General features: G+C 52.5%; 6 protein-coding genes across 6 annotated transcripts; 3 read left to right on the plus strand and 3 right to left on the minus strand.

The window, feature by feature from the left end:
- Positions 1-410: 410 nt before the first annotated feature.
- On the plus strand, positions 411-1602 carry POX_b02693 (Cytochrome c oxidase subunit 4; the record flags this gene model as incomplete). The annotated part of the gene is made up of 5 exons (XM_050111604.1): positions 411-507; positions 669-722; positions 975-1133; positions 1256-1356; positions 1426-1602. The coding sequence occupies 5 exons, from the start codon at positions 411-413 to the stop codon at positions 1600-1602; spliced, it is 588 nt and encodes a 195-aa protein (XP_049971950.1).
- A 1013-nt stretch (positions 1603-2615) lies between these two features.
- Positions 2616-4425, minus strand: POX_b02694 (uncharacterized protein; the record flags this gene model as incomplete). Its single annotated transcript, XM_050111605.1, has 4 exons — positions 2616-3402; positions 3483-3596; positions 3655-3727; positions 3804-4425. 4 exons carry the CDS (start codon positions 4423-4425, stop codon positions 2616-2618), a joined length of 1596 nt encoding a protein of 531 aa, XP_049971951.1.
- Positions 4426-5553: 1128 nt separating this feature from the next.
- On the minus strand, positions 5554-7393 carry POX_b02695 (uncharacterized protein; the record flags this gene model as incomplete). Its single annotated transcript, XM_050111606.1, has 5 exons — positions 5554-5676; positions 5735-5767; positions 5835-5882; positions 5943-6492; positions 7326-7393. The coding sequence occupies 5 exons, from the start codon at positions 7391-7393 to the stop codon at positions 5554-5556; spliced, it is 822 nt and encodes a 273-aa protein (XP_049971952.1).
- Positions 7394-10655: 3262 nt separating this feature from the next.
- Positions 10656-11860, plus strand: POX_b02696 (uncharacterized protein; the record flags this gene model as incomplete). The annotated part of the gene is made up of 3 exons (XM_050111607.1): positions 10656-10752; positions 10856-11163; positions 11279-11860. The coding sequence occupies 3 exons, from the start codon at positions 10656-10658 to the stop codon at positions 11858-11860; spliced, it is 987 nt and encodes a 328-aa protein (XP_049971953.1).
- A 3611-nt stretch (positions 11861-15471) lies between these two features.
- Positions 15472-16629, plus strand: POX_b02697 (uncharacterized protein; the record flags this gene model as incomplete). Its single annotated transcript, XM_050111608.1, has 3 exons — positions 15472-16113; positions 16307-16372; positions 16441-16629. The coding sequence occupies 3 exons, from the start codon at positions 15472-15474 to the stop codon at positions 16627-16629; spliced, it is 897 nt and encodes a 298-aa protein (XP_049971954.1).
- Positions 16630-18265: 1636 nt separating this feature from the next.
- Positions 18266-19642, minus strand: POX_b02698 (Protein dom34; the record flags this gene model as incomplete). Its single annotated transcript, XM_050111609.1, has 2 exons — positions 18266-19480; positions 19565-19642. The coding sequence occupies 2 exons, from the start codon at positions 19640-19642 to the stop codon at positions 18266-18268; spliced, it is 1293 nt and encodes a 430-aa protein (XP_049971955.1).
- Positions 19643-20692: the final 1050 nt, after the last annotated feature.

The raw sequence follows: 20692 nt of genomic DNA on the forward strand, positions 1-20692 counted from the left end.
TCAGTATCATATGATGATATTTGAATCAATGAAACCACAGCTTACAACTCATGCATTGCCAGGACGAGCAGGGCCTCTGACTGGGATTTCTTTGTCGATACTTGCATAGTTGCTTGATTCGGTATACCCTAAGCCCTAAATGCCGAATGCGGGCGAAGCTCATCTCAGGCTTCTTTGCTCTGCCGGAGCAGGCTTGATATCACCTGATTTTCAGCTGCGCTGCCCGGCCGTCTGCGTTGCTGAGTCAGAGTGATTACCCGTGGCCGATTGGCCCAGGTCATTTGACCAATCAGAACCTCGAACGGGTCAAGGCGGCTTCAAACCTCGCCCAAACCTCAACTCCAAACTCTCGCCCATCCTGCTTGGAACTCCCCTCCTTCAATCCGCTACCAACCCACCCAGCGATCGCGATGTTCCTTCAACGCACCGCCTCCGCACTTGTGCGGCGCTCGCCCGCTCGTGCTCTCAAGATTGCCCAGCGTCCTTTCTCTTCTTCGATCGTGCGCAGTACGTAACTACACCCAGTGGCCTGATCCGACCTCGCCCGACCCTCGCCGTTGTCCCTTCCGGTCGACCGTCAATTGGGTTGCCGCACACTACTTCACTGAACGACCATTTCAGTATCTTGTTCATGAAACAATTGACTAATTTGAATACGCTTCCGCCAGACGCTGAGAAGAAGTGGGGAGTCGAGAAAGAGGGCAAGATCCTGTCCTTTGACGGTTAGTACCTCTTTAGTCATGCGGCGCTGAATTGCTCCGATGCGGACTCGAATTGCCAGAGGGAACTCGACCGCTTCACGAATGAGAAACCTGAGAACCGCCAAAGCCTCTTCCCGATCCCCAGGTTTCATACAGAGCATCTCGTCGGTCGTTCCTCGCGGTTTTGTCTGTCATCGGACTTCAATTGCGTGATGGTTGCAACGATGATTTCCCAATTCGATCACTAACCCATTTATTCTCGACTACGTGCAGAGATCAAGGTCGAGGATGATCTCCTTCCCCCTGGTGCCAAGCCCGGTACCATCCCCACCGATTACATCCAGGCTACCGGTCTCGAGCGTCTCGAGCTCATCGGTAAGATGCAAGGCATTGACATCTTCGACATGCGTCCTCTGGATGCTTCTCGCAAGGGTAAGTCCACGTCAACCACTCAAGATGGTCCATGTCAGGCACAATGTGCTGTCCGACAACGGAAACTCCAATGACCTTCGTGTATGAGGACGAATGGCTGACCCTAGCTTTGTGGTGAATAGGAACACTTGAGGACCCCATCATTGTCAACGGTGCCGGTGACGAGCAGTACGCTGGTTGCACTGGCTACCCTGCCGACTCCCACCAGGTCAACTGGCTCACCGTACGTCATCGTGTCGACCCCTCCCTACGTATATGGATTGTTGAAATACTCACAATGTTTTGATCATAGGTGTCCCGCGACCGCCCCCTCGAGCGCTGCGGCGAGTGCGGTAACGTTGTCAAGCTGAACTACATTGGACCCGAGGAGGACCCCCACGCTCACGACCACGGCCACGGTCACCACCCCCCTCACGAGGAGCCCAAGACCTTTGCCGACTTCGTCAAGCCCGAGTACTGGTACCGGTAAATACGGGGCTAGATCCAGCGTACTCTAGCGTCTTTGAAATAATCCTCCCTTGTGATACTGATATAGTGTGAATGATGGCTTCCCTCCCTTTTTTCCCCTCTGAGGTTGCTGCTGTCAAACGAAGTCGGTCTGTCTACTTCTGTATCTGTTCTTGTGTGCGTGACTTTGGCTTGTCGTCCCCCGATCTCTTTTGTAGAATAGTTCTCTGAGTGGATGAAAATGAGGTTTTGTCCTGATGCTATGCTTGTTGAAGTCATGCTGCTTTCTCCCCGTGCTAGAATCCAGCTCCGTAGGTGACCTTAGCTTGGGCGAGTTTATCCGGGTGGGGTCGCATCAGACATGAAGGATATGTAGAGAGACCTTTTTTCGATCCAATCCGACACCCGTCTTTGACTCCGATAATAGTCTGGTTAAAAAAGGAGCTTGTTCTGTTTGAGATGCCACGCCCTCTCTCGTCTCCTTTGCGTACCACCTTAACGGTAGGTGCAAGGGCGGGATTTATCGATGTAACTGAATTTACGCGGTAGGTACCTACTCGTGTTCGAAATAAAAACGCGCTCAAGTAATTCTTGCATTAGTATCAATCACACAGTGTTCGAACCAATCATGATGCATCCATAGCGCCATAGCGCATTGTTCGTACACCTATACAGGCCATATAAACTAACGGGTATGTACTACCGTCTCATGTAGTAGAATTTCACCCAGCAGCCTGGCGATGCAAATTGTATCTAAACCCAAGTCATTAGGCTGTTAAATCCCCGGTTGCCAGGGCCACAAAAAGAGGGGGAAATGCAATGTGTTGAACAAACGTATTTAGAAAAACAAGAAAAAACAAGGGAGGGGTTGCACGCGATGCAAAAAAAGACAAATATGATCCAAGTTGGAACAAGGTTGACTGACGTTGCCCGAGCCTAAACATATGTATTGGTACATGTCGTTGGTCATGAACGGGGGCCAGTATCCCACCATGATATTGGAATGTGTGAGAGAAGACGTCACCACAACCGACTTTATCGCCCGGCAAAACGGAGCTCAAGTATCCGTAGCGGCGGATAAACGAGCGCAGCCCACGAGAATCCAACATAGTTGCCCATGTCAGCGCCGTATTCGCCCACCAACTTGGCGAGGGGACCAATATACCAGACCTGGGCCATGCAAAGAATGGCGCCTACCCAGCCAACGACAAAGGCCATAAAAGCCGCAATGCCGATGGGCAGCTTGGATGGATCACGCCACGCAGCCCAGTTGTAACCGGTGCGCCAGCGGAAGACAAACTCTTCGATGAGAATGGCAAACCAGATAGCAACCCAGTAGCCCATGAGGGCGAGGAAGTTGGTGAAGATTTCGGAGAGGTTGCTTCGGCCAGCTAGTGCGCAAGCTGTGAAGATGATCGCGCCAACGGTATTCCAGATCACCCGGGGAACCATCTCAGCGTAGCGGCCTAAGATTTGGAAGTCGACACCGGAGGAGTAGGTGGGGGCCACGGTGTTGGCAATCAGTCCGAGAGCGATGATGACGGAGCAGAATTTGCCAAATCCATCGAGAGGAGCGAATCCCTCTACGATGAGGGCGCCTTGGCCGCGAGTGTATGCGGCTTCCCAGCTCGGGTTTGTGGCAATCCCTGAGCCCAGCCCGATGCCACACACAATGGCCATTGTGAAAGAGACGACGAGGCCGATGAGAGTCAAGGAGAATAGTTTAAGACGAGATGTATGCTCGGGGTAGTAGACAAAGAAGTCGGCAGACAGAGGTGAATACGTGATGGCTGCACTGAGACAGATAGAGAAGAACGACAGCCTGTTCGACAAGGACATCAGCGAACGATTCGGATGAGTGTCAACGGGGAGAGGAAAGGGTTGTCGAGATTTGATACGTACCTGTTACCAGCGATCGTTCGGGGGTCCCCTTCGGAGGCGGTAGATAGATCAAATTTGTTGGCCGTGAGGCCGAACAAGATACAGATGACAATGAGTTGCGGTATGAATGCAAACCTGTCCATTGCTCATGAGCAGTTGAAACATATTTCTGTGTTGAAAGGACAGGACGAACCGTTCGTAGTAATGAAAGCCTTGAATCCCGAAAGTCGCCACCGCCCAGCTGATAATTGCAATGATCACAATGCCTGCACGATTCCCCAGTAGATGATTAGCCTTGCCGTCACGGAGATCACAGTGCGAGTGGACAGAGCTTCGACGTACCGACAGCAACGGACAGCCCCCCGGGGGAGACAGCAGACAGAATCTGCCCTCCCACCACACAATCAATCAGGCAGTATCCCAGCATCTGGACCAGGTTGAGCAGAACAATGATCTTGCTCGGCCACCAACCCATCGAGTAGCGGCCGAATGCCATGGTTCTAATACCCGAGACGGGCCCCCAGGTGGCAACCCATGCCGATACCATCGAGCCACCAATGACTCCAAAGACTGCGCACAATGCAGAGTCTGTAAAGCTCAGACCGTAGACAGCGGGGCCTAGCATTCCCAAGGTGATATTGTTCGCGGCTAGGTTGATCGAGAACCACAGCAAAAATGCCTGCAGGTATGAGACCCATGTCAATCGCTTCATGCGCTCATGAGGGGCCACCCGCTCGATGCCTCTCGCCTCCAGATTGTACTCAAGCAACTGCTGCTCAAATTTTTTCAGTAGCGACCCCACGCGCGAGCCAGCGGGGCTGGATGGATTCGCATGATCTGCAGGAAATATTGAGTCCGGATGTTGATCGAGGTTGACCGTTTGGTCGTCCGAATGGGCTGTCTTGGACTCGTCGGCGAGGTTGATAGAGGCCGCCATGGTGGCGACTTCAGGCTGCGAGACCATCCTGATAGGAATGTCAGCGAACAGCAACCGGAATCCAACTCGCGTTCCGACAGGATACTGTTGTGCAGTCTTGAGGTACCGCGATTGGAATAGGCGATCAGGAAAAGAGTGTGTTGGAAACCAACCGATTGCAAGTCGCTTTCCTCCAATCCTAATGAGTCACGGCCTCAAGAGCAGAGTGACAAGTCGGTGGTGACTTTGCAAGCTGCTGCTGATGCTGTAGAAAGAGAGATGTTTCCTCGGATATCCCTCGATTCGATCGGACACAGGTACAGCTGGACAGGGTTCAAAAGAAGGTGAATTCTCGTCGCGAATTGACAAAAACGATGAAGCGACGGAGTGTGTGGGGCAAAGGAAAAAGGTCGCCGCGGGGAAGAATAATCGAGATTATCGAGGATTGACAGCGCTTATCGGCGGGTTCGCCGTCTCCACACGGCCGATCAGATGGACTCCAATGGGTCCTCACGCTTGCCACGCATCGGCCCATTCTCGCTTGGGAGGAGCCTTCTTTGTACTGCAGGTCTATGCAGTCTACCACCGGGAGAGTTGGAAATAGGGATTGGTCTCGTCGAAGTGGCATTGGGATCATGGAGACAAGAAATAAAAAAATCAACTAGAGTAAATGTGTCAAGGAAAATCAATCACATTGAGAAAGAAAAAAACGACGACCGAAGAACAAAGCCCATCCGGCGCCAGATAGAAAAAAAAAGCCCTCAGTCCAGTAGAAACAAAGAGTGCAGGCATTCCAGGGCATCGATCAAAAACCGCGATCGCCACAGTAATGATGCGACCCAGCGAACATAAAAATAGGAGACCGACGAGATCATATTACCGACTCACTCCGCCATGCATCGTCTGAGGTCCTGAGTGGGGCATTGGCAATCATTGCATCGCTTGGAACTTTGCAAAGACAGAGAAGCAAGGTGGAGTCAAAATTTCATGAGAGGCATCAAGAGGGAGTGGAAGCCGAAGGGAGAAGGGTCCCAACGGAAATAAAAAAAAAGCTTCAATCGTCACTTCATCAGTGGAGGGTCGTCAAGGTCAGAAGCTTAAAGGTTCTTGAAATGCTCCTTTGCATACTGCTCGCAAGCCTAAAAGTCGAGAGGAAAAAGACAGCCACTATCAGTGTCACCGCTCACCAGCTATGGAGGCGAGAATAGGACCTACCTTGGCAGGCTTGCCGACTTTCTGACCGATCACCTTCCACTTGTTTGCGTCGTACTCCTTGATCGCGTCGCGAAGTTTGATAGACTGCCATCGTTAGTCAATGCGACCCGGTCGAAACGCAGGGCGGAAGCGATGCTCATACCTCGTCCTCGGCGAACTCAGCGTAATGCATATCCTAAAGCCCAAGGGGTTAGCGCGGCGGTCTTTGTGGTAAACTGGACATGAGGTGGATATGGACATACCTTGTACCAATGCTTCTTGACACTGCCTTCCGTTCGCGTCGGGAAAGTCTAGATTGCATGAGTAAGTAAGGACGCTCGACAGCCATGAACACGATCGCGTGCGCGCACCTTGGCGATTTCACTCCAGCTGCGGCCAGCGTCACGCATTGTCTTGAGCCGCTGCTCCTCCTCGGCAGTCCATGGAGTGTTGGTACGGCCCTTTTTCTTGGGCGCCGGCTCAGCGGGAGCAGGGGGTGCGGCCGGGTCCGCCTCGGCGACGCCGCTCGCAGAACTCGGGGGTGCAGCCATCATGATTGAGGACCCCGCGGTCGGAGATTGGGGGCGCTTGCGAGATTGAGTCTGCTGTTGCGATGGTTGGTGCTGGTGGTGTTGTTGCTGCTGCTGTGGGGGCTGCTGCGGCTGTTGCTGCTGCTGGTGTGTTTGTTGCTGAGCTTGCTGATGCTGTGAATGTTGCTGATTTTGCGACTGCTGTGTTTGCAACTGCTGTTGTTGTTGTTGTTGTTGTTGCTGTTGCTGCTGATGGGAGAGCGGTGCCGAAGGAATGGGAATCCCCTCGAAGGCTGAGCGGTGGAACGGATGAATTTGTTGCTGAGCGATCAAGTGAGGTGGAGCGCTGGTTGTCGCAGAGGTCTTGATTCGTTTGGAAGTGGGAGGAGACCTGAAAGTGCGCGACACATTAGGCAAACGATGCAAAGTAGAAATGAGAGCACAGTCCGTCGGTCCAATCGTGTGCCTCGCACATGAGAATTGGCAGGACTATATGCAGAATGCAACGAGGGTCAAGGAAATAAACATGTTTGTCAAGCCGCGCCCGCTCCTTTGATCTGAGGTGACTGGAGAGCCACGCCCGTGTGGCTCAATTCATCTTTCGCTCGAGGGTGGTCGCGGAGCTGGGAGCGCGAAGTGAAGGCTCATGACATGACATGCTGGCTTGGAATTGACATCGCTGGATGTGTACATGCGCGGGCCTTGGGACGTCGCAGGAATTGGTTGCGCTGCCACCGGCGCGTTGTTGGGCAACTTGCAGAGGGGCGGCCTCGTTACACTAACGATGACACAGACGCTTGCCAGGCAAGCTCGGATCCGAAAGCGGCGAGTCCAGCAAAATGGACACAGAAGAGGGAAAAGGTTATTGTCCCAGTATAGACTCCCACTGTATGGTGCCGTTGGCCGAGGCCTGAGAGCTGTGCCGAGTGTGTCTCGCAAGGCTGGTCTCAAGCACGCGCCCGCGCGTTGCTGGAGCGTAGGCGCCCAGAAGCTCTCCCACGCCGTTTAAAGAGAGCAGGAAGTCGGCAATGCGACAGCGCAAACGGGGATTTATCAACAAACACATGATGGGACCAAAAGAGACTTGGCAGGGAGATGCGACCCAACCGAAGTGAGGGAAATACAGGTGATGGAAACGGGATAGAAGCGATTCACGAACGCGAGGAAACAAACCAAAGCCATGTCCCCCCGCGGCAGAAGAAAGATCACACGATTCTTACTTACAGATCAAATTCCAATGGTCGAAGAGTCGGATCAGTCACCTCGAATTCTTCCGAGTATGGGGAGAACATGAGGCTGGAGGGGAGGGTGGCTGGGGAGACAGAGAAGGGTACTTGTTGCAGGTAAGAGAGGAAGTTGAAATCCACGAGATGGGCGTGGGATAAATTAATGTGACTGAGTGGACTTTGAGGTGTTGCGAGAGGGATGCACAGCAACTGGGGGGGGGAAGAGAGAGAAGAGAGAATCCGGCGGAAAGCAGGAAACTCGAGCGTTGGAAGGATCGCGAGTGACGAAGAGAGAGGGGGTTGAAGGACGGGGGGGGGGGGAGAAGGAGAGGAGACGGCACGGGAAGGGAAGAGCGCGGTGGACGAGTAGACGCGGCGACAAGAAGAGCGGGGAGCTTGTGTGGAGGGTGGTTTGTGACCTCGAGACCTCGACCGGTGGACTGGAAAAGTCACTTGACTCTCACTTCAGTGAAAAGGACGTGTTTGCAAGTCGAATGCGACTGAGAGCTGGTGGAAATTCAGAGAGAATAGCCTGAGGGCCCTCGTGGTCGACGACCCGCCACGAACAACGGCAACGTGGGAGGAGAATGACTCTGTAAGGGTGAGCCACCTTCGACTTGGTCCGTCAAGCCTCGAACAGGAATGGGAAGCCTGATGTGGTGCTGGACGGCTGTGAAGCTCGAGCTTCAGTCCCAAGCTGCGCAACGACCGCCGAGTGGAACTTGGAACGCTCGTGGGCTGGTGGAGGCGCTCTCCAGCGGGTTGGGCGTGTTCTAGCCCCTCCGACGATGCCCAGTGCTGCAGCTAACGGGGGTCGAATCTCCACCACAGTTCAACCCCTCCGACTATAAACCACGGCGATCAACCGCAGATGGAGCTGCAGCTCGCCGGAGTGACCATCCTGTTTCTTGCGGAAAAGAGATGATCGACAGCTCGAAAGACTCGCACCATCTATGAAGCACCCTTTCAGGCCATCCCCCATTGGCCCAAGCCTCGTGGTCGGCTTTTTGGCAAGAGGCAAAGGCTATGATGCTATCTCTCTTACTTGCGGGCATCTAATGACCTTGCATCGATCCGGGAGCCTTCAAAGTGGAATACTTGTGTAGGAAGCGTGGTTGGTGTTCTAAATCAGCCGCCCGAAACATCATCATGGAAGTGATGGAACTCTAGTCCTATATGTAGCGCCCAGTCCATACGTGCGGACCGGCAGTCTGTGAGGTGACTTTTCACGGGCATCCTCTAGCGACACGTGTGTTGAAGTCAAGTGCACACCTACGCCCGCAGCGCCCGTACCGTGCGGTTCAGCGACCTGGCGAGCGGTGCCCTCACGAGTGGACAGTCATTGAAATAACTCTCATGGCCATTGATGAGGATTACATTCGATCTGGTTGAGAAGGAAACCTCTGACTCTGTTCAATGACTTCATGCCAGCTCCCAGAGCTGGATGGCCGACCCTGCCGTGGCACAGCAGTTGACCCTCATTGGAATCGGAATTGTTGCAGTGGCCAAGTAGTACATGAGTCTTGTCTCCAGCAATCAGTAAAACCGACTCCCCATATTCCAACAAAAGACTACCGACCTCCTTGGGTGTGTTCCTACGGGCCCCTAGGGAGGGAACTGTATCACATGGCTCTTTGATCAGCCTCGATAGGGAGGTCGAGTGGTAGGTAAACGTTTTTTGTTCCAATCGCACCCTCATCAGACCGTCCCAATTGGAGTCTGAGCTGCCGATACGCGCCCTCTTCAGCGGTTCCCATGGAGACGGATGCATGGAGGATAGGCAAGAGGTCATTTCGAAAAGTGAAATCCTCGCTCACAGTCCAACAAAAAGAGCCACATCACGAGGGTCGTCCGGTAATTGACGGTAAATCACGAGCATCGATACACAATATGCATGCATCTCGCTACAGATCAGTCACTCCAGAGAGTGCATCAATTCTGCAGCTTCGTTGAGGGGTCAGGGTCCGTGTGTGTGTGCCCCGCTCTTGAAGCTGTCGAGAAAGACGTTTGCCTAGGGACAACAGGCGGGAGAAGCCGAGGGGCTTATTGAGATTGTTGAGCCGACCTCGTCCTCCTGGAGTTAATAACTTGGCTCGATCGTGATCGAGATAGGATTGATCGAATGACCGACTTCCATAGTACGATGAGTGGTCGGCACGCCTTCATTCTAGGTGGCGGTGATTGATAGATACTAGGTGAGCTTTTCCCGGTGAACAGAGATTATGGAATAACATGAAGACATTCCTTTGAACAGAGGCAGTTGAATCCCCGCCTTGACTGGGTCAGGACGATTCCATTTCTTGAACGGGCTGAATCTACCTAAAGTCTGGAAGGAGATTGGAAATGCCCGAGAATGTTCTTCAAGGGTGCCCTCGTGTGTACTCGTCCATATACCTACCTCAGGCGCCCTCAACCGATCCCCGGCCTTGGAAATATATACTAGAAAGCGCTCGCTTCGTTGTAGCTGAGATCAGCTAAAATGGGTCCGATTATTTGCAAAAGTCCACATCGAAAAAAAATAAAGCATCGGTTGATTGAGCTTACCCAGAAGGTTTGCCTACTGCCGACCTGCGGGCACATGCTCCAGGTTCACGATGCCGTTGATAGCGAGACCCATACCTATCAGGTGTGGACCCAAGCCGAGAGGGGACGAGGTTAGGGGATCATCGAGCGGCAAAAATGCGAGTGTTGTCAATGACCCCCCGTACACAGCAAATTGCGCGTCCCTCCGTGATGCACGGCCATGGCCAATTCTGGTGATTTGAGTGTATCTTATTGAGATCTTGAAAGGCTCACTTTTGACTGAGAACTTTTATTTTCGGCCTTCACGACCGACTGGAGCGCCAAGGCTGATATGCAAGTCGCTACGTAGTCTGGATGTTCTCCGCACGCCCGTTGAAGATAGTTACAGATACCATACGGGGCGCACTGATACGTCTGAAATCTCCTGAGCGCGAGCCGCACTCAAAGAGGCCAGTCTCCACTCACGTGAGGGTGGTCGAAGCTCAGATTGCCGATAAGAGATGGAGACTGGAGTAAAGCTCCCCTTGCGCGGCATCGAAGCCACGCACGCTTCTTCCGAGGACACGCCATTCAAATCTCACAACCCCCGCATGATCAACTCGCTGGATCGTCCTGATCCTGAATGAACACTACATGCCTCGATGAGCCTACGATTGACTGTTCTGTGAATCCCGTCTTTACGTGCCTGTATTTCATCGCCGGCGCTTTCCAATTGCTCTTCCCCGTCACTGATCGACGACTCAAGGGAGTCACGGCAGCCTAAACCAAGCTCACTAACGAGTCGACTCTTCCTCTCCCGCCCAACATGATGTTCAACCTCTTTCGTATCTTGGCTGATATCTCGCATGTTGCCTCGATCTGTCTTTTGATCTGGGCGATACACCATAATAAGAGCGCGGAGGGTAAGAGGAGCTTCCCCGCACGGGCTGTTTGGTGTCTCCGTCAGCCTTGAAAATTCGGGTGAGACCATCGACGCTGACCCTGAATGTTTTTTTTGCGTGATAGGTATCTCCATCTTGACGCAGATGCTCTATGCTGCGGTGTTTGTGACCCGATACCTTGACCTGTTGAGCCCGAGTTCCTGGTCAATCCGGGCTCATGGCCCCGTAGTCATCTGGAATGTCTCGTTCAAACTGTTCTTCCTCTTGTCGACCTTCTATACGATATTCATCATGATGAAGGTCTTTCCGCGCACAAGAGAGCGAGAGCGTGCTTGGAAGCTCGGCATCTACTCCGTGGTGGGCTCCGTGGTGTTGGCCCCAATGGTAATTCTCGTGTTTGAACAGGGCTTTCGGGGGGACTGGTTCTTGGAGGTAAGCAACAGCGCACATGCAGACTGTTCCGCAAGCGATCTAGTTTTTAATGGATGCGTGGCGAGATCCCGATGTTGACAACTCACTCACACACTCTCTTTTTCCTCTCGCATAGATTCTTTGGGCCTTTTCCATCATCCTCGAGTCCGTCTGTGTCCTCCCACAGCTGCTCCTTCTCCGTCAGACAACTGTACCCACCGTGATCGACTCTTACTACCTGGCTGCCCTGGGCTCGTATCGCGCCTTCTATATCCTGAACTGGCTCGTGCGCGGCTTTGGGCATGAGCACTACTGGGATCCAATCGCCTTTATCTTCGGAATCGTGCAGACGGCCTTCTACGTTGACTTTGCATGGGTGTACTATTCCCGACAGCGGGTCAAGCTTCGTAATGGAGGAGTGGTGGACTCGGACGACTATAGCAAGAGCTGGCTGGTGAACCGAGTGGTCAACCTGGGGGCCAGTCGGGCCTCGGCCGAGGAAGAACAGCACCTACGCGATGAGGAGGAGGGTGGGGAGGGAAGATTCCACAACAACCGATGGGGTGCACGAGGAGTCTCCATTGCGGCGGATGACACATTGGAGAATCATGGGCGGCGTGGTGACTCTGATGAGGATGACGAAGGGACTGAAGGCGTATTGGCAGACGACTACTTGGACGACCGGGAGCGTGCTCCACGGACTCGCACTACGGGCTGATGCGGGCTCTTCTGCCACGTGCGTTCGGGGGCAATTTTACTCTATCCTGCGTTCCATGCGAAGCCACGATCCGCACGCGGAGATTGTGGAACTACGCTTGTATCGGTGTGTCCCTGGACTTTGCGTGTCCAGTGCAATGTGTACGATGGGGGCGCCAAACGAGGTCACTGCCCAGGACTGGAGTTCGCAGATGTTTTTTTTTTCACGGCCAGAAGATCCGTATTCTCAATCAATGACAGCGTTTTCTCGGGCGACCCAAGTGTTGATCAAGGTTTTAGTTCCAACTCACATACATCGAATCGCGGCCTTATAATCGGAACTGCGCGTACTTCTAGTGGCTAAACCTATAGATGTTGAGATGTGGACTTCGGTACCCGCCTTTGAAAGAAGATCGGTAATCCAGAGGGCGCTAACAGTTCTGCGCATTAAATCGCTATTGAGTCCGGGCGGGTGAAAGGCGGGCTCTACCTGCCAACAAGTAACCGTCCAACGTACTACACTAAGGTAGGCGCGCATGAGTAGGAGACCCTCTGGGCCCCTGGTAAACCCTGGGAGGGGGAACGGGATGGCGGAAGCTTGAACTATTCAGGCTCTTTACCAGATCACCATGGGCTCGAACAACAAATACCGCCTTCGAACCAAATCATAAAATCAAGAATGCAGCCCGAACCGCGATTTGGCTGTTTCCATGGCGTCGTTTTTCTCCATAGTAAGTGACTATGTGTAGATCTGGAATGAGCAGTTGTGCTGGAATTAGGCAGTCATAGCACATTTTGAAGTCTCTCTTCCGATAACCACACTCGTTTCGGTGGTTCTAGTGTGGCCCACGGTCCTTCATCAAAATTTGGCGAGGATAGTCACTTCTGAGTAGGTGTTGCCCATGAACTCAAGTCATGGGGCCGTGAACTTCTCAAGTCGCGCTCTTCCACGCAGCGGTGACGGAGCCACTGCACATGGTCGGCAAAGCACGTGAGATCGGACGTCGACCGGGCAAGACGACAGAACTCCAAAGACAGCGAATGGAAGCCATGAAGACCATTTTGGCCCCAAAGTGTCTTCATGCTTCTAGAGAATGTGCACGCAATGGCCGTATGATCTCTCGGTCGTCATTCATCCCCCCTGCCGGTGACAGCACAGTCATGCTTCAATCGGGTGTTGATGACAAAATGATGCATTGAGGATTGCTGCACTGCACCCATTTTGGAGAAGCACAGGAGAGATAGCAACAACTAAGACATCGGGCTGGAAAATGCATGAGAGGGCCACGGAAGCAAAGAAGAAGAAGAAAAGCCTCGAATAGCGTTTTTTTGGCCCACACCTCTACGGTACGATCATCTTGCTGCACCCGCCAGCCTGCATCTTCTCCTTCTCGAACATTGCCCACCCACGGACCCCGAGTGGAGGCCCTCCGCCATTCACGACCCCCGGCGCTTAACTAACGGCTGTGAATTCTCCGGAGGGGGGAGCCAAGATTCGATGCGCGGTTAGCCTTTCAGCCTCAACAAGCCTCAACAGGCCCCAGCAGGCCCCAGCAGAGCCCAGCAGGCTTTGCAGCCTCACAATCCGGACTACAGTACCGTTCCTCGCCGGCTAATCGGAGATCCTCTGGTCCAGTCGAGAGCCGCCGCCCACCAACCTGGCAATAGCCCAATTGGCAAGTTGCAGGTGCAGAATGATGGGAATGAGGCCCTGGTTATGCTTTCTTTCTCCTTCCTTGATTGAGTACGCTGTGACTCTTTTGCATCGCGGGATCTTCTCATGAGGAACTGGCTAGTCCGAGGCTGATGACAAGATGCTAGGGAGATGCTCATTTCGGACAAGGGCAGAGCTTCCTAGGTCCACAGTCTTTGAGAATGATCAGATTTCCGGGCATACAGAAGTAGTCGGTATGGTTTCTTGCAACATGCAAGTGCAGACTGGGGGCTCTCGTTGACGACCTTGTCTCCAATCCTGCGCGCACATGATCTGCTCCGGGTCCTCGAGTCTGCCCTACGCATCCCCCTTCACCAGATCATTTTTCGCCCTATTCTGCCCTGAAGGCTCTAAAGGTGGTTCGAGTCTAGATTACTCCTCTTTGATGCGCCAAGCACCCTGCATCCTTGCCGGAAGAGACTCGGAGAGAGATATGCACTGCCTGCTGAGTGGGAGAGCAGGCTAGTCGCAGCAAAGGTCCGGGGGGCGGGCTGCACCATCAACTCCACGCAGCGCTAATGGAAAGCTGTCATTGGGGCGTTTTTTTGGCCCGCTGGACCTGTCTGCGCCAATGTCATTCCGCCTGGTGCGATTTTTCTCTTTCGCCCGTCGCCATTGGGGCATACCAGAGCCATCCACCAGATGTCCACTCCACAGGGCTAGTCTTGTTTAAGCTTAGCTGGTGGAAGCAGGACTAGCTGGGCTCGGCACAGAGACGGGGGCCAGGTTTGATCGCTCCGCCGCGATTCCTGTACCTGAGCACTGAGAGCACTCCATGGGTCTACGAGTCCACCTAAGTACCCAACCCCCAAAAATCAAGAATATCCCCCCTCGCCTTGTACGGGCCACTCGGGGTAGACTGTGTAAAGAATGGCCAACTTGAACTCCACCGACTACTCCCCCGCCATGAAATAGCAGGGAGGAGAAGCGGGCGTAATGAAAGAGAGAGAGAAAGACAGGACCAGACAGAGAGAAAGAGAGAAGATGGGGGCCAGAAACCGCTGCGATATCAAGGTCGTAATCCGCACTATTGAGTCTGTTGGCGCTTAAATATAGGCCCTCATCGAGTCTGCACTTTTGCTCCCGAGCGCTCCAATGCAGCACCATACTCATCGGCGGTACTCTCCTTGGATTCTGGTGCACTCTGAGCCTATAGTTGAAAAACCGACGCTGCTTGTTCGTCCCTGCCTCGCGAGGCACTCCGGCTGTGGGCTGTGATATCCATCAAATTGAGTCTAGAGAGATGTGCGGTGGGCATTGTCTGCAAGATTTGATTGCTTTTGACCCCTCTCTTTGCCCGGACTGGATTCATCTATAAGAATCTGGAGGGTGGCCGGACAGCTTCTCCTGCTTCGTGGTTGATGACCTTCAAAAGGCCCTTTGATTTTGATCAATTTTCAAGCAAAAGCTCCTATTCTAGAACAACCAGATCGAATTGCTACTCCATCGTGCACAATCACGAGGCTCTTGACAGCATTTCATCACCCAACTGCCGCCTTTTCCTGGTGTTCCTGCACGCAAGTGTCTGACCGTGTTTCATCTTCTGCCACCGTTGGCGCCCGTGCCAATCACCGACTAGTTGAATCGTGACTCCTTCTTGGGTGCTTGCTATTTTTATCAACACTTTTCGAGAAGATCATGTCTCGCTGCCCACATACATCGCCGTCGAGGGAGGAGTTACAAGGCTACTATGATCCGGCTGTTCCTCACTGGACAAATGTTGATACCGTAAGATCCACCCGCGTGTCAAAATAGCATCACCAGCATTGAACCCCGTCATGGCCCCAAGATCATCAATTCCGTCTTTTCGATGTGCTAATTATAGGCGCATCAATTTTTTTTTTGGTTTGCGAACTCTACAGCCAGCATTTTCAACTCCATACCTGGGAATCACTCCATCACCCTATTGCACGGAACCTATGATCTCGCATCCCGGCATCCTCACACCCATCTCGCTCCCGGATAATTCATTTCGACCCAGTCCAGCTCTCAGTCACCACTCCCACTCCCAGGACTATTCCTCGCAGGAATATCGATACGGTATCAACGACACACTTCAACCACAGGGTCTCGGTATCACGGCGCCATTTCCCAGTGAATATCCTCGAACCTCAGCACCGGCCTCCAATTATGTATACGCTCCACACGATCACCAGTATGCCATGGGCTACACGCCCACTATCTCGCCCTCACTGCCGCCACCCAAAAGGGTGAAGCGAACGGGCTCGGATGCGCAAGGGGTCTCTCGAAATACTAGTGCCCCTCTCACCATTCTCCCTGACCCGGAAGGTGTAGAGCGCCTCCAGCGAGAGCGCAGTTACAGCACGCCAGGTCCGGCTGTGATGCCGCCGAAGCCTCGTGCGCCGGGTCGAGGTCGTAGAGACCCAAAAGCAGAGGAAGAAGACGCCTTTGTTGAGGAACTTCGGGAGAAGCACGTGGCGTGGAAGGTGATTCGTGAGAAATTCTACGAAAAATTCAACAATGATGCCAGCGAGGCCCGCCTGCAAATGCGATTGCTCCGCCGGCGGAAAGAAAGGCAGGCACGTTGGGAAGAGCACGATGTGAGTACGTCGACCTGTTTTCATTATCATTTTTTCCCAATCTCCCTTCCATTCTCTTCTCCCCTTCTTTTTTTTATTTTTTTTTTTTCAAAAAAGAAAGGAAAGCAAAGGAGGAGAAAAAAAGACTTCACAGTGGACCCGCTTTCACATATAGACTATGATACGAGATTCAAAACGCTGACAGTTTCTATAGGTCCGGCTCCTCCTGTCGGCTTCCGCTATGTGGGAGATCAAGAAGTACCAATTCATCGCTAAAAAGGTGATTTCGAATTCCCTTCCATCCACCGAGCTGGGTCCAGCAAGAATCAACCTGACTTTTGTCTCTAGATGAAAGATTTGGGATCAACGAAAGAATACACACCCGAGCAATGCCGGACACAATTACGGTATATCGAAGCCAAACAAAGACATGGAAAATCTGGGAGCACGTCCCCATCATTCGCGTCGGATGATGCCGAGTCCCCCTTTGATGGCCCATCAGAACCGCGCAAACGTGGTTTTCAGGAATTGGAATGATGATTTTTGCACTGCTTGTTTTTATTTCTTTTTGAACTTGTTCATTTGGCGGGTCTTGCGCTTTTGCTCAAAGGACACTTTTGGTCTGGAGTCTTTATCCTCCTCCTCTTCCCTCCCCTTGCCTCTCCCCCCCCCCCATAAGAATAGCCTAGGAGTTGGTTGGATTTGGTGCTTATGAGAATTCATGTGATTTGTTCTTTTTTTTCTGATATGCTCTATCCATATGTGCTAGTGAAGACTCGATTATTCTAGCTTTGAAAAAACTATACATATTCATCGACTCACAAGCAGGTTTTGAAACCTATGGAACTTATGATTCTAGTAGGTAACTGGTATCTTTGATTTTGAAGTGTGTACGTACTTACGGTCCTGGTGCTCGTTCAAGAAACAGAAAATACCTCCATAGTGGAAAACGATTACATGAGACAGCTGGAATCTGACGAGAATCGTCTCAATCCTTCAAATCCTCGACTTTCAACTCAAGTTCTGACTTGCAAGCCCCGTCCACCTACTGTAGAATAAGGTTAAAACCTCGGTCCGACCCATGTCTCAGGGCTCATGGATGTTTCCCCCCCCCCCCCCACGAAACCACTCAGAAAAAAAACAAAAAGCAACAGCTTTTTTCAAAATGATGAGTGAATCCGACTCTACTTCAATCGTGAAACAGATTGAAAAAAAATAAATGAAAGGGACCAAGACTGGCTGATGACTGTGATAGGCGAGACTTTGCACGTCATTGTTGCTCCTCCTCTATGACCTGCCAGGTGAGTTGAGGTTGGAATTCAGATAGAAGTAAGTACTAGGTAGGTGTGCTGTCGTGTAGGTAGTTAGCTTCGGACATGTTTCGTTCTCGGTCTATTAGAATTCGGTGCGTTCAATATCCATGCCTAGCGTGTTGCAAAAGACCCCACACTAGGTTCGGTTAGGTGCTAAATACATAGCTTCGGGGGGGGGGGGGGGGGGGGGGCTGTGGCCATCAAACGTGGAGTCGAATGGATCAAAATAACCTGCTGTTCTACACAAGTCTAACTCTCAGTCATATTGTGGGTCTCCCATCGCTTTAGCTTGACTACCTGTGTGTATTCTTCCACACTAGTAAGGCTGTTTTTGTTGAAGCGAGGCCTTCTCGAGATTTAGCAAGGATTCATCGTCATGGCCCACATACCTGCATGATTAGCACAGTTTGCCTCGTCTATAGCTCTGTTCTGTCGGTTGGGCTTGCTGGAACTTCGCCAATATCGAGGATTGCATCCTGAATTTGGGGGACGAACCCGACTGGACGAGGGGCTTGAGATTGAGAGGCTTTGCTTTGGCCGGGTCTGGGGCAAGTAATGGGCAGGAGAAATATTGTTTTCATCTGGCCCCCTTGAGAAACAAACCAAAAGACAAAGGGGATCACTGCTGAAGTCATTGATAGTTTGGAATTGAATTGGAGGATCCGGTGCCAAGATTCTCAACGGTCGGGACGTGGCACGCGCATTCAACGGCTGGGCGTGATGGGAACTATGAAGAAACCACAGCAGTTGCCTCAATTGTGCCGTGGGGCCAAGGCCAGCGTGGCCGTGTTCTATTTATTTTGTTGACACGCAGAGTGCGGGTTTTGTCTAATTATGTGCATTATCGTCCTTGAAAAGTCTCACTCAGCGCCCGCCTCCTCGGGTTCCGAGTCCATGTCCTCCTCGATGATCGGAAAAGTCAGAAGTGCGGCGATACCTCCGAGTCCCTCGAGTCGCCTGCCACTCTCGTGGTCGGAGCTCAGCACGCGAACCTCGCCGCCTTCGACGTCTCGCACACGGTCGACTAACGAGACCCATCGCTTTCGCTCAGCAACGTCTTGCGATCGGAATAACTTGTTCGACATGATGAGAACACCCCCACCACGACCCACGGCTCCCTGCTCAACGGCCGATTCAACCTCGCGCGGCCCGTACGTCGCTTTGTTTGTCTCCTTGCGCAGTTGATCCAAGAAGTCATCCATGAGTTTGGTCTCGCGGGCATATTTGGTGTCTGCGAGAAGCGTCTTGACAGCGGGAGACTGGAGAACTTCGGAGAGCGAGTTGAGATAGCCCGATGCAGAGTGCACAACGACAATGCTGGGGAGCAGCCGCTTCAATCCCGGTGTCGTGGTGGCTGCTTCGGACTGGATATACTTATGGAAGCCCGCGGCCACGAAGCCGGGAGAAGCAAGTAAGACGGGTCGAATATCGTCTGTGTTTGTGCCGGATGTAATGCTCGTGTTAAAGTCCATCTGGCGTAAAAGCGTCTCGAGTGTGACGCGGTAGAATTTGTTCATTCCCTCGAGGCCAGCAGAGTCAGCAATCGACAGCCTCGGGGACAAAAAGAGGGCGATGTAGATTCTTACCTTGTCATGGTCACCACCTCCCTGCCTCTTACGAGGCACTGACATTTCCACTTTTTGCTTCATTATCGTTTGGAACTGTCCGATGAAGCAGATATGTGCCAACCCTTCCTGCATCACAACAGCGACCGCCTCCGCGCGTCGTTTTCCACCCTCGTCGACCGCATCTTTGAGCTGTTCGACTGCCACACTATCCCACCCCACTCCCTCACCGTCCGCACCCACTTCTTTCTCGAGGGTGAAGTTGCGATTCAATTCCAGGTCCAGCGTGTGGAATTGTCCGATCTTGGTATGCGCGGTCTCGTTCACGATCTGACCGGAAACGTGCAGTTGCGAGCTTTGCGGGTCAAAGTCGAGGTTTTTCACCTTGATCACCAAATTCAAATGTACCCGGGCAGATGATGTCGAGCCCGTATCTTGGACTGTGGTCACTCGTCGGATGGCGCTGGCGCGAAGCAAATCACCTGGACGGATCAGGTTGTATGCGTGCCACTAAAGCGCGGACCAGATCATGTCAGTGATGAGGGATGTCACACGCCAATGACAATGCAAAGCTAATTCAGTGGCAATATTTACCATATCCTCGGGCTCTTCGGGACATAATGTAACTTCACCCGAGCCACCATGCTCAATCTTGTTTTTGATCAAGCGCATCTTTGGGAAATATGCTTGTAAATTGTGGTGAGATTGCTCGGAGATAGCGGACTAAGAAGCTTCTTCGTCGGTAAAGCAACTTCGGGCAGAAATAACAAAAAAAACGGAAGTTTCGGCAACCGAAAAACAGCTGGTCTCTGGCAGACCCTTTGCACTGCACAAAGTTCAAGTAATTGCAGTCTCTACGAAGTCCTGTCCCGCCCTCGAAATGACGATGACGCCCCGCATATACTGCCTCGAGTTACCGCTTCTGTCATGCTGATTTGAGGGACCTTTCATAATTAATCACGCTCAGTATTGTGGTGGGCTCGATTCAGGCGGCATGTGTGCAAGGATTTTTCCAGACATTGAGGATTTGATGGAGTCATCTTTGGGTAGCTAGCAGTCAAACGTCGAGACTGGTTTACCGAGCCAGGCACATTCCGAAAAGGTGCCAAAGGGTGTTCCTGTCCTCCGCCATAGGAAGCACCTCCCATGGTGTTTTACTACGTAGTACCTTGGGAGCTTCAGGTACATGCACGGTACCCGTGGCACGGGTACGCGCACTTGGGATACGTGAGGTGCCTCCCTCGTAGCCCACTAGACCCCACATCCGTCTTAGGTGAAGCACTCACTTGCTCAGATAGGAAATTGGTCTGTTCCATGGGCGAAGGGCTTGATCCTGAACGACAGCCCAAGTATGTACCATGCAGTCATGAACACAAATTGATCGGGTACCCATCACGCATCACACATCTCAAAGCGAGAGTTTCTGACCCACCGTGGGATGGGTGTGTAGATGAACCAGACGGTGCATTTCAGGACGGCATGATGGCTTCTTCGGGCAGCTCATAGGTATGGTGGTGATCGACAGCGCCGACAATAGGCGCATCGAACCTGACCCCTCTACCCAGAACCCTGGCTGGGGAATACATCGGTCGTCCGTGTCTAGGTAACAAAAGGAACTGAGAGAATGGGCTCAGTGGGGGGGGGGAGCAGTATTTTGGCAAGGGAGAAACCATGATAGCATCATCAAGTCGGGTGAATGGCGCCGAACTTGAGTATTTCATT

The sequence above is a fragment of the Penicillium oxalicum genome, chromosome II (genome assembly GCF_001723175.1).
Source record: "Penicillium oxalicum strain HP7-1 chromosome II, whole genome shotgun sequence".
Classification (NCBI taxonomy): Eukaryota; Fungi; Ascomycota; class Eurotiomycetes; order Eurotiales; family Aspergillaceae; genus Penicillium; species Penicillium oxalicum.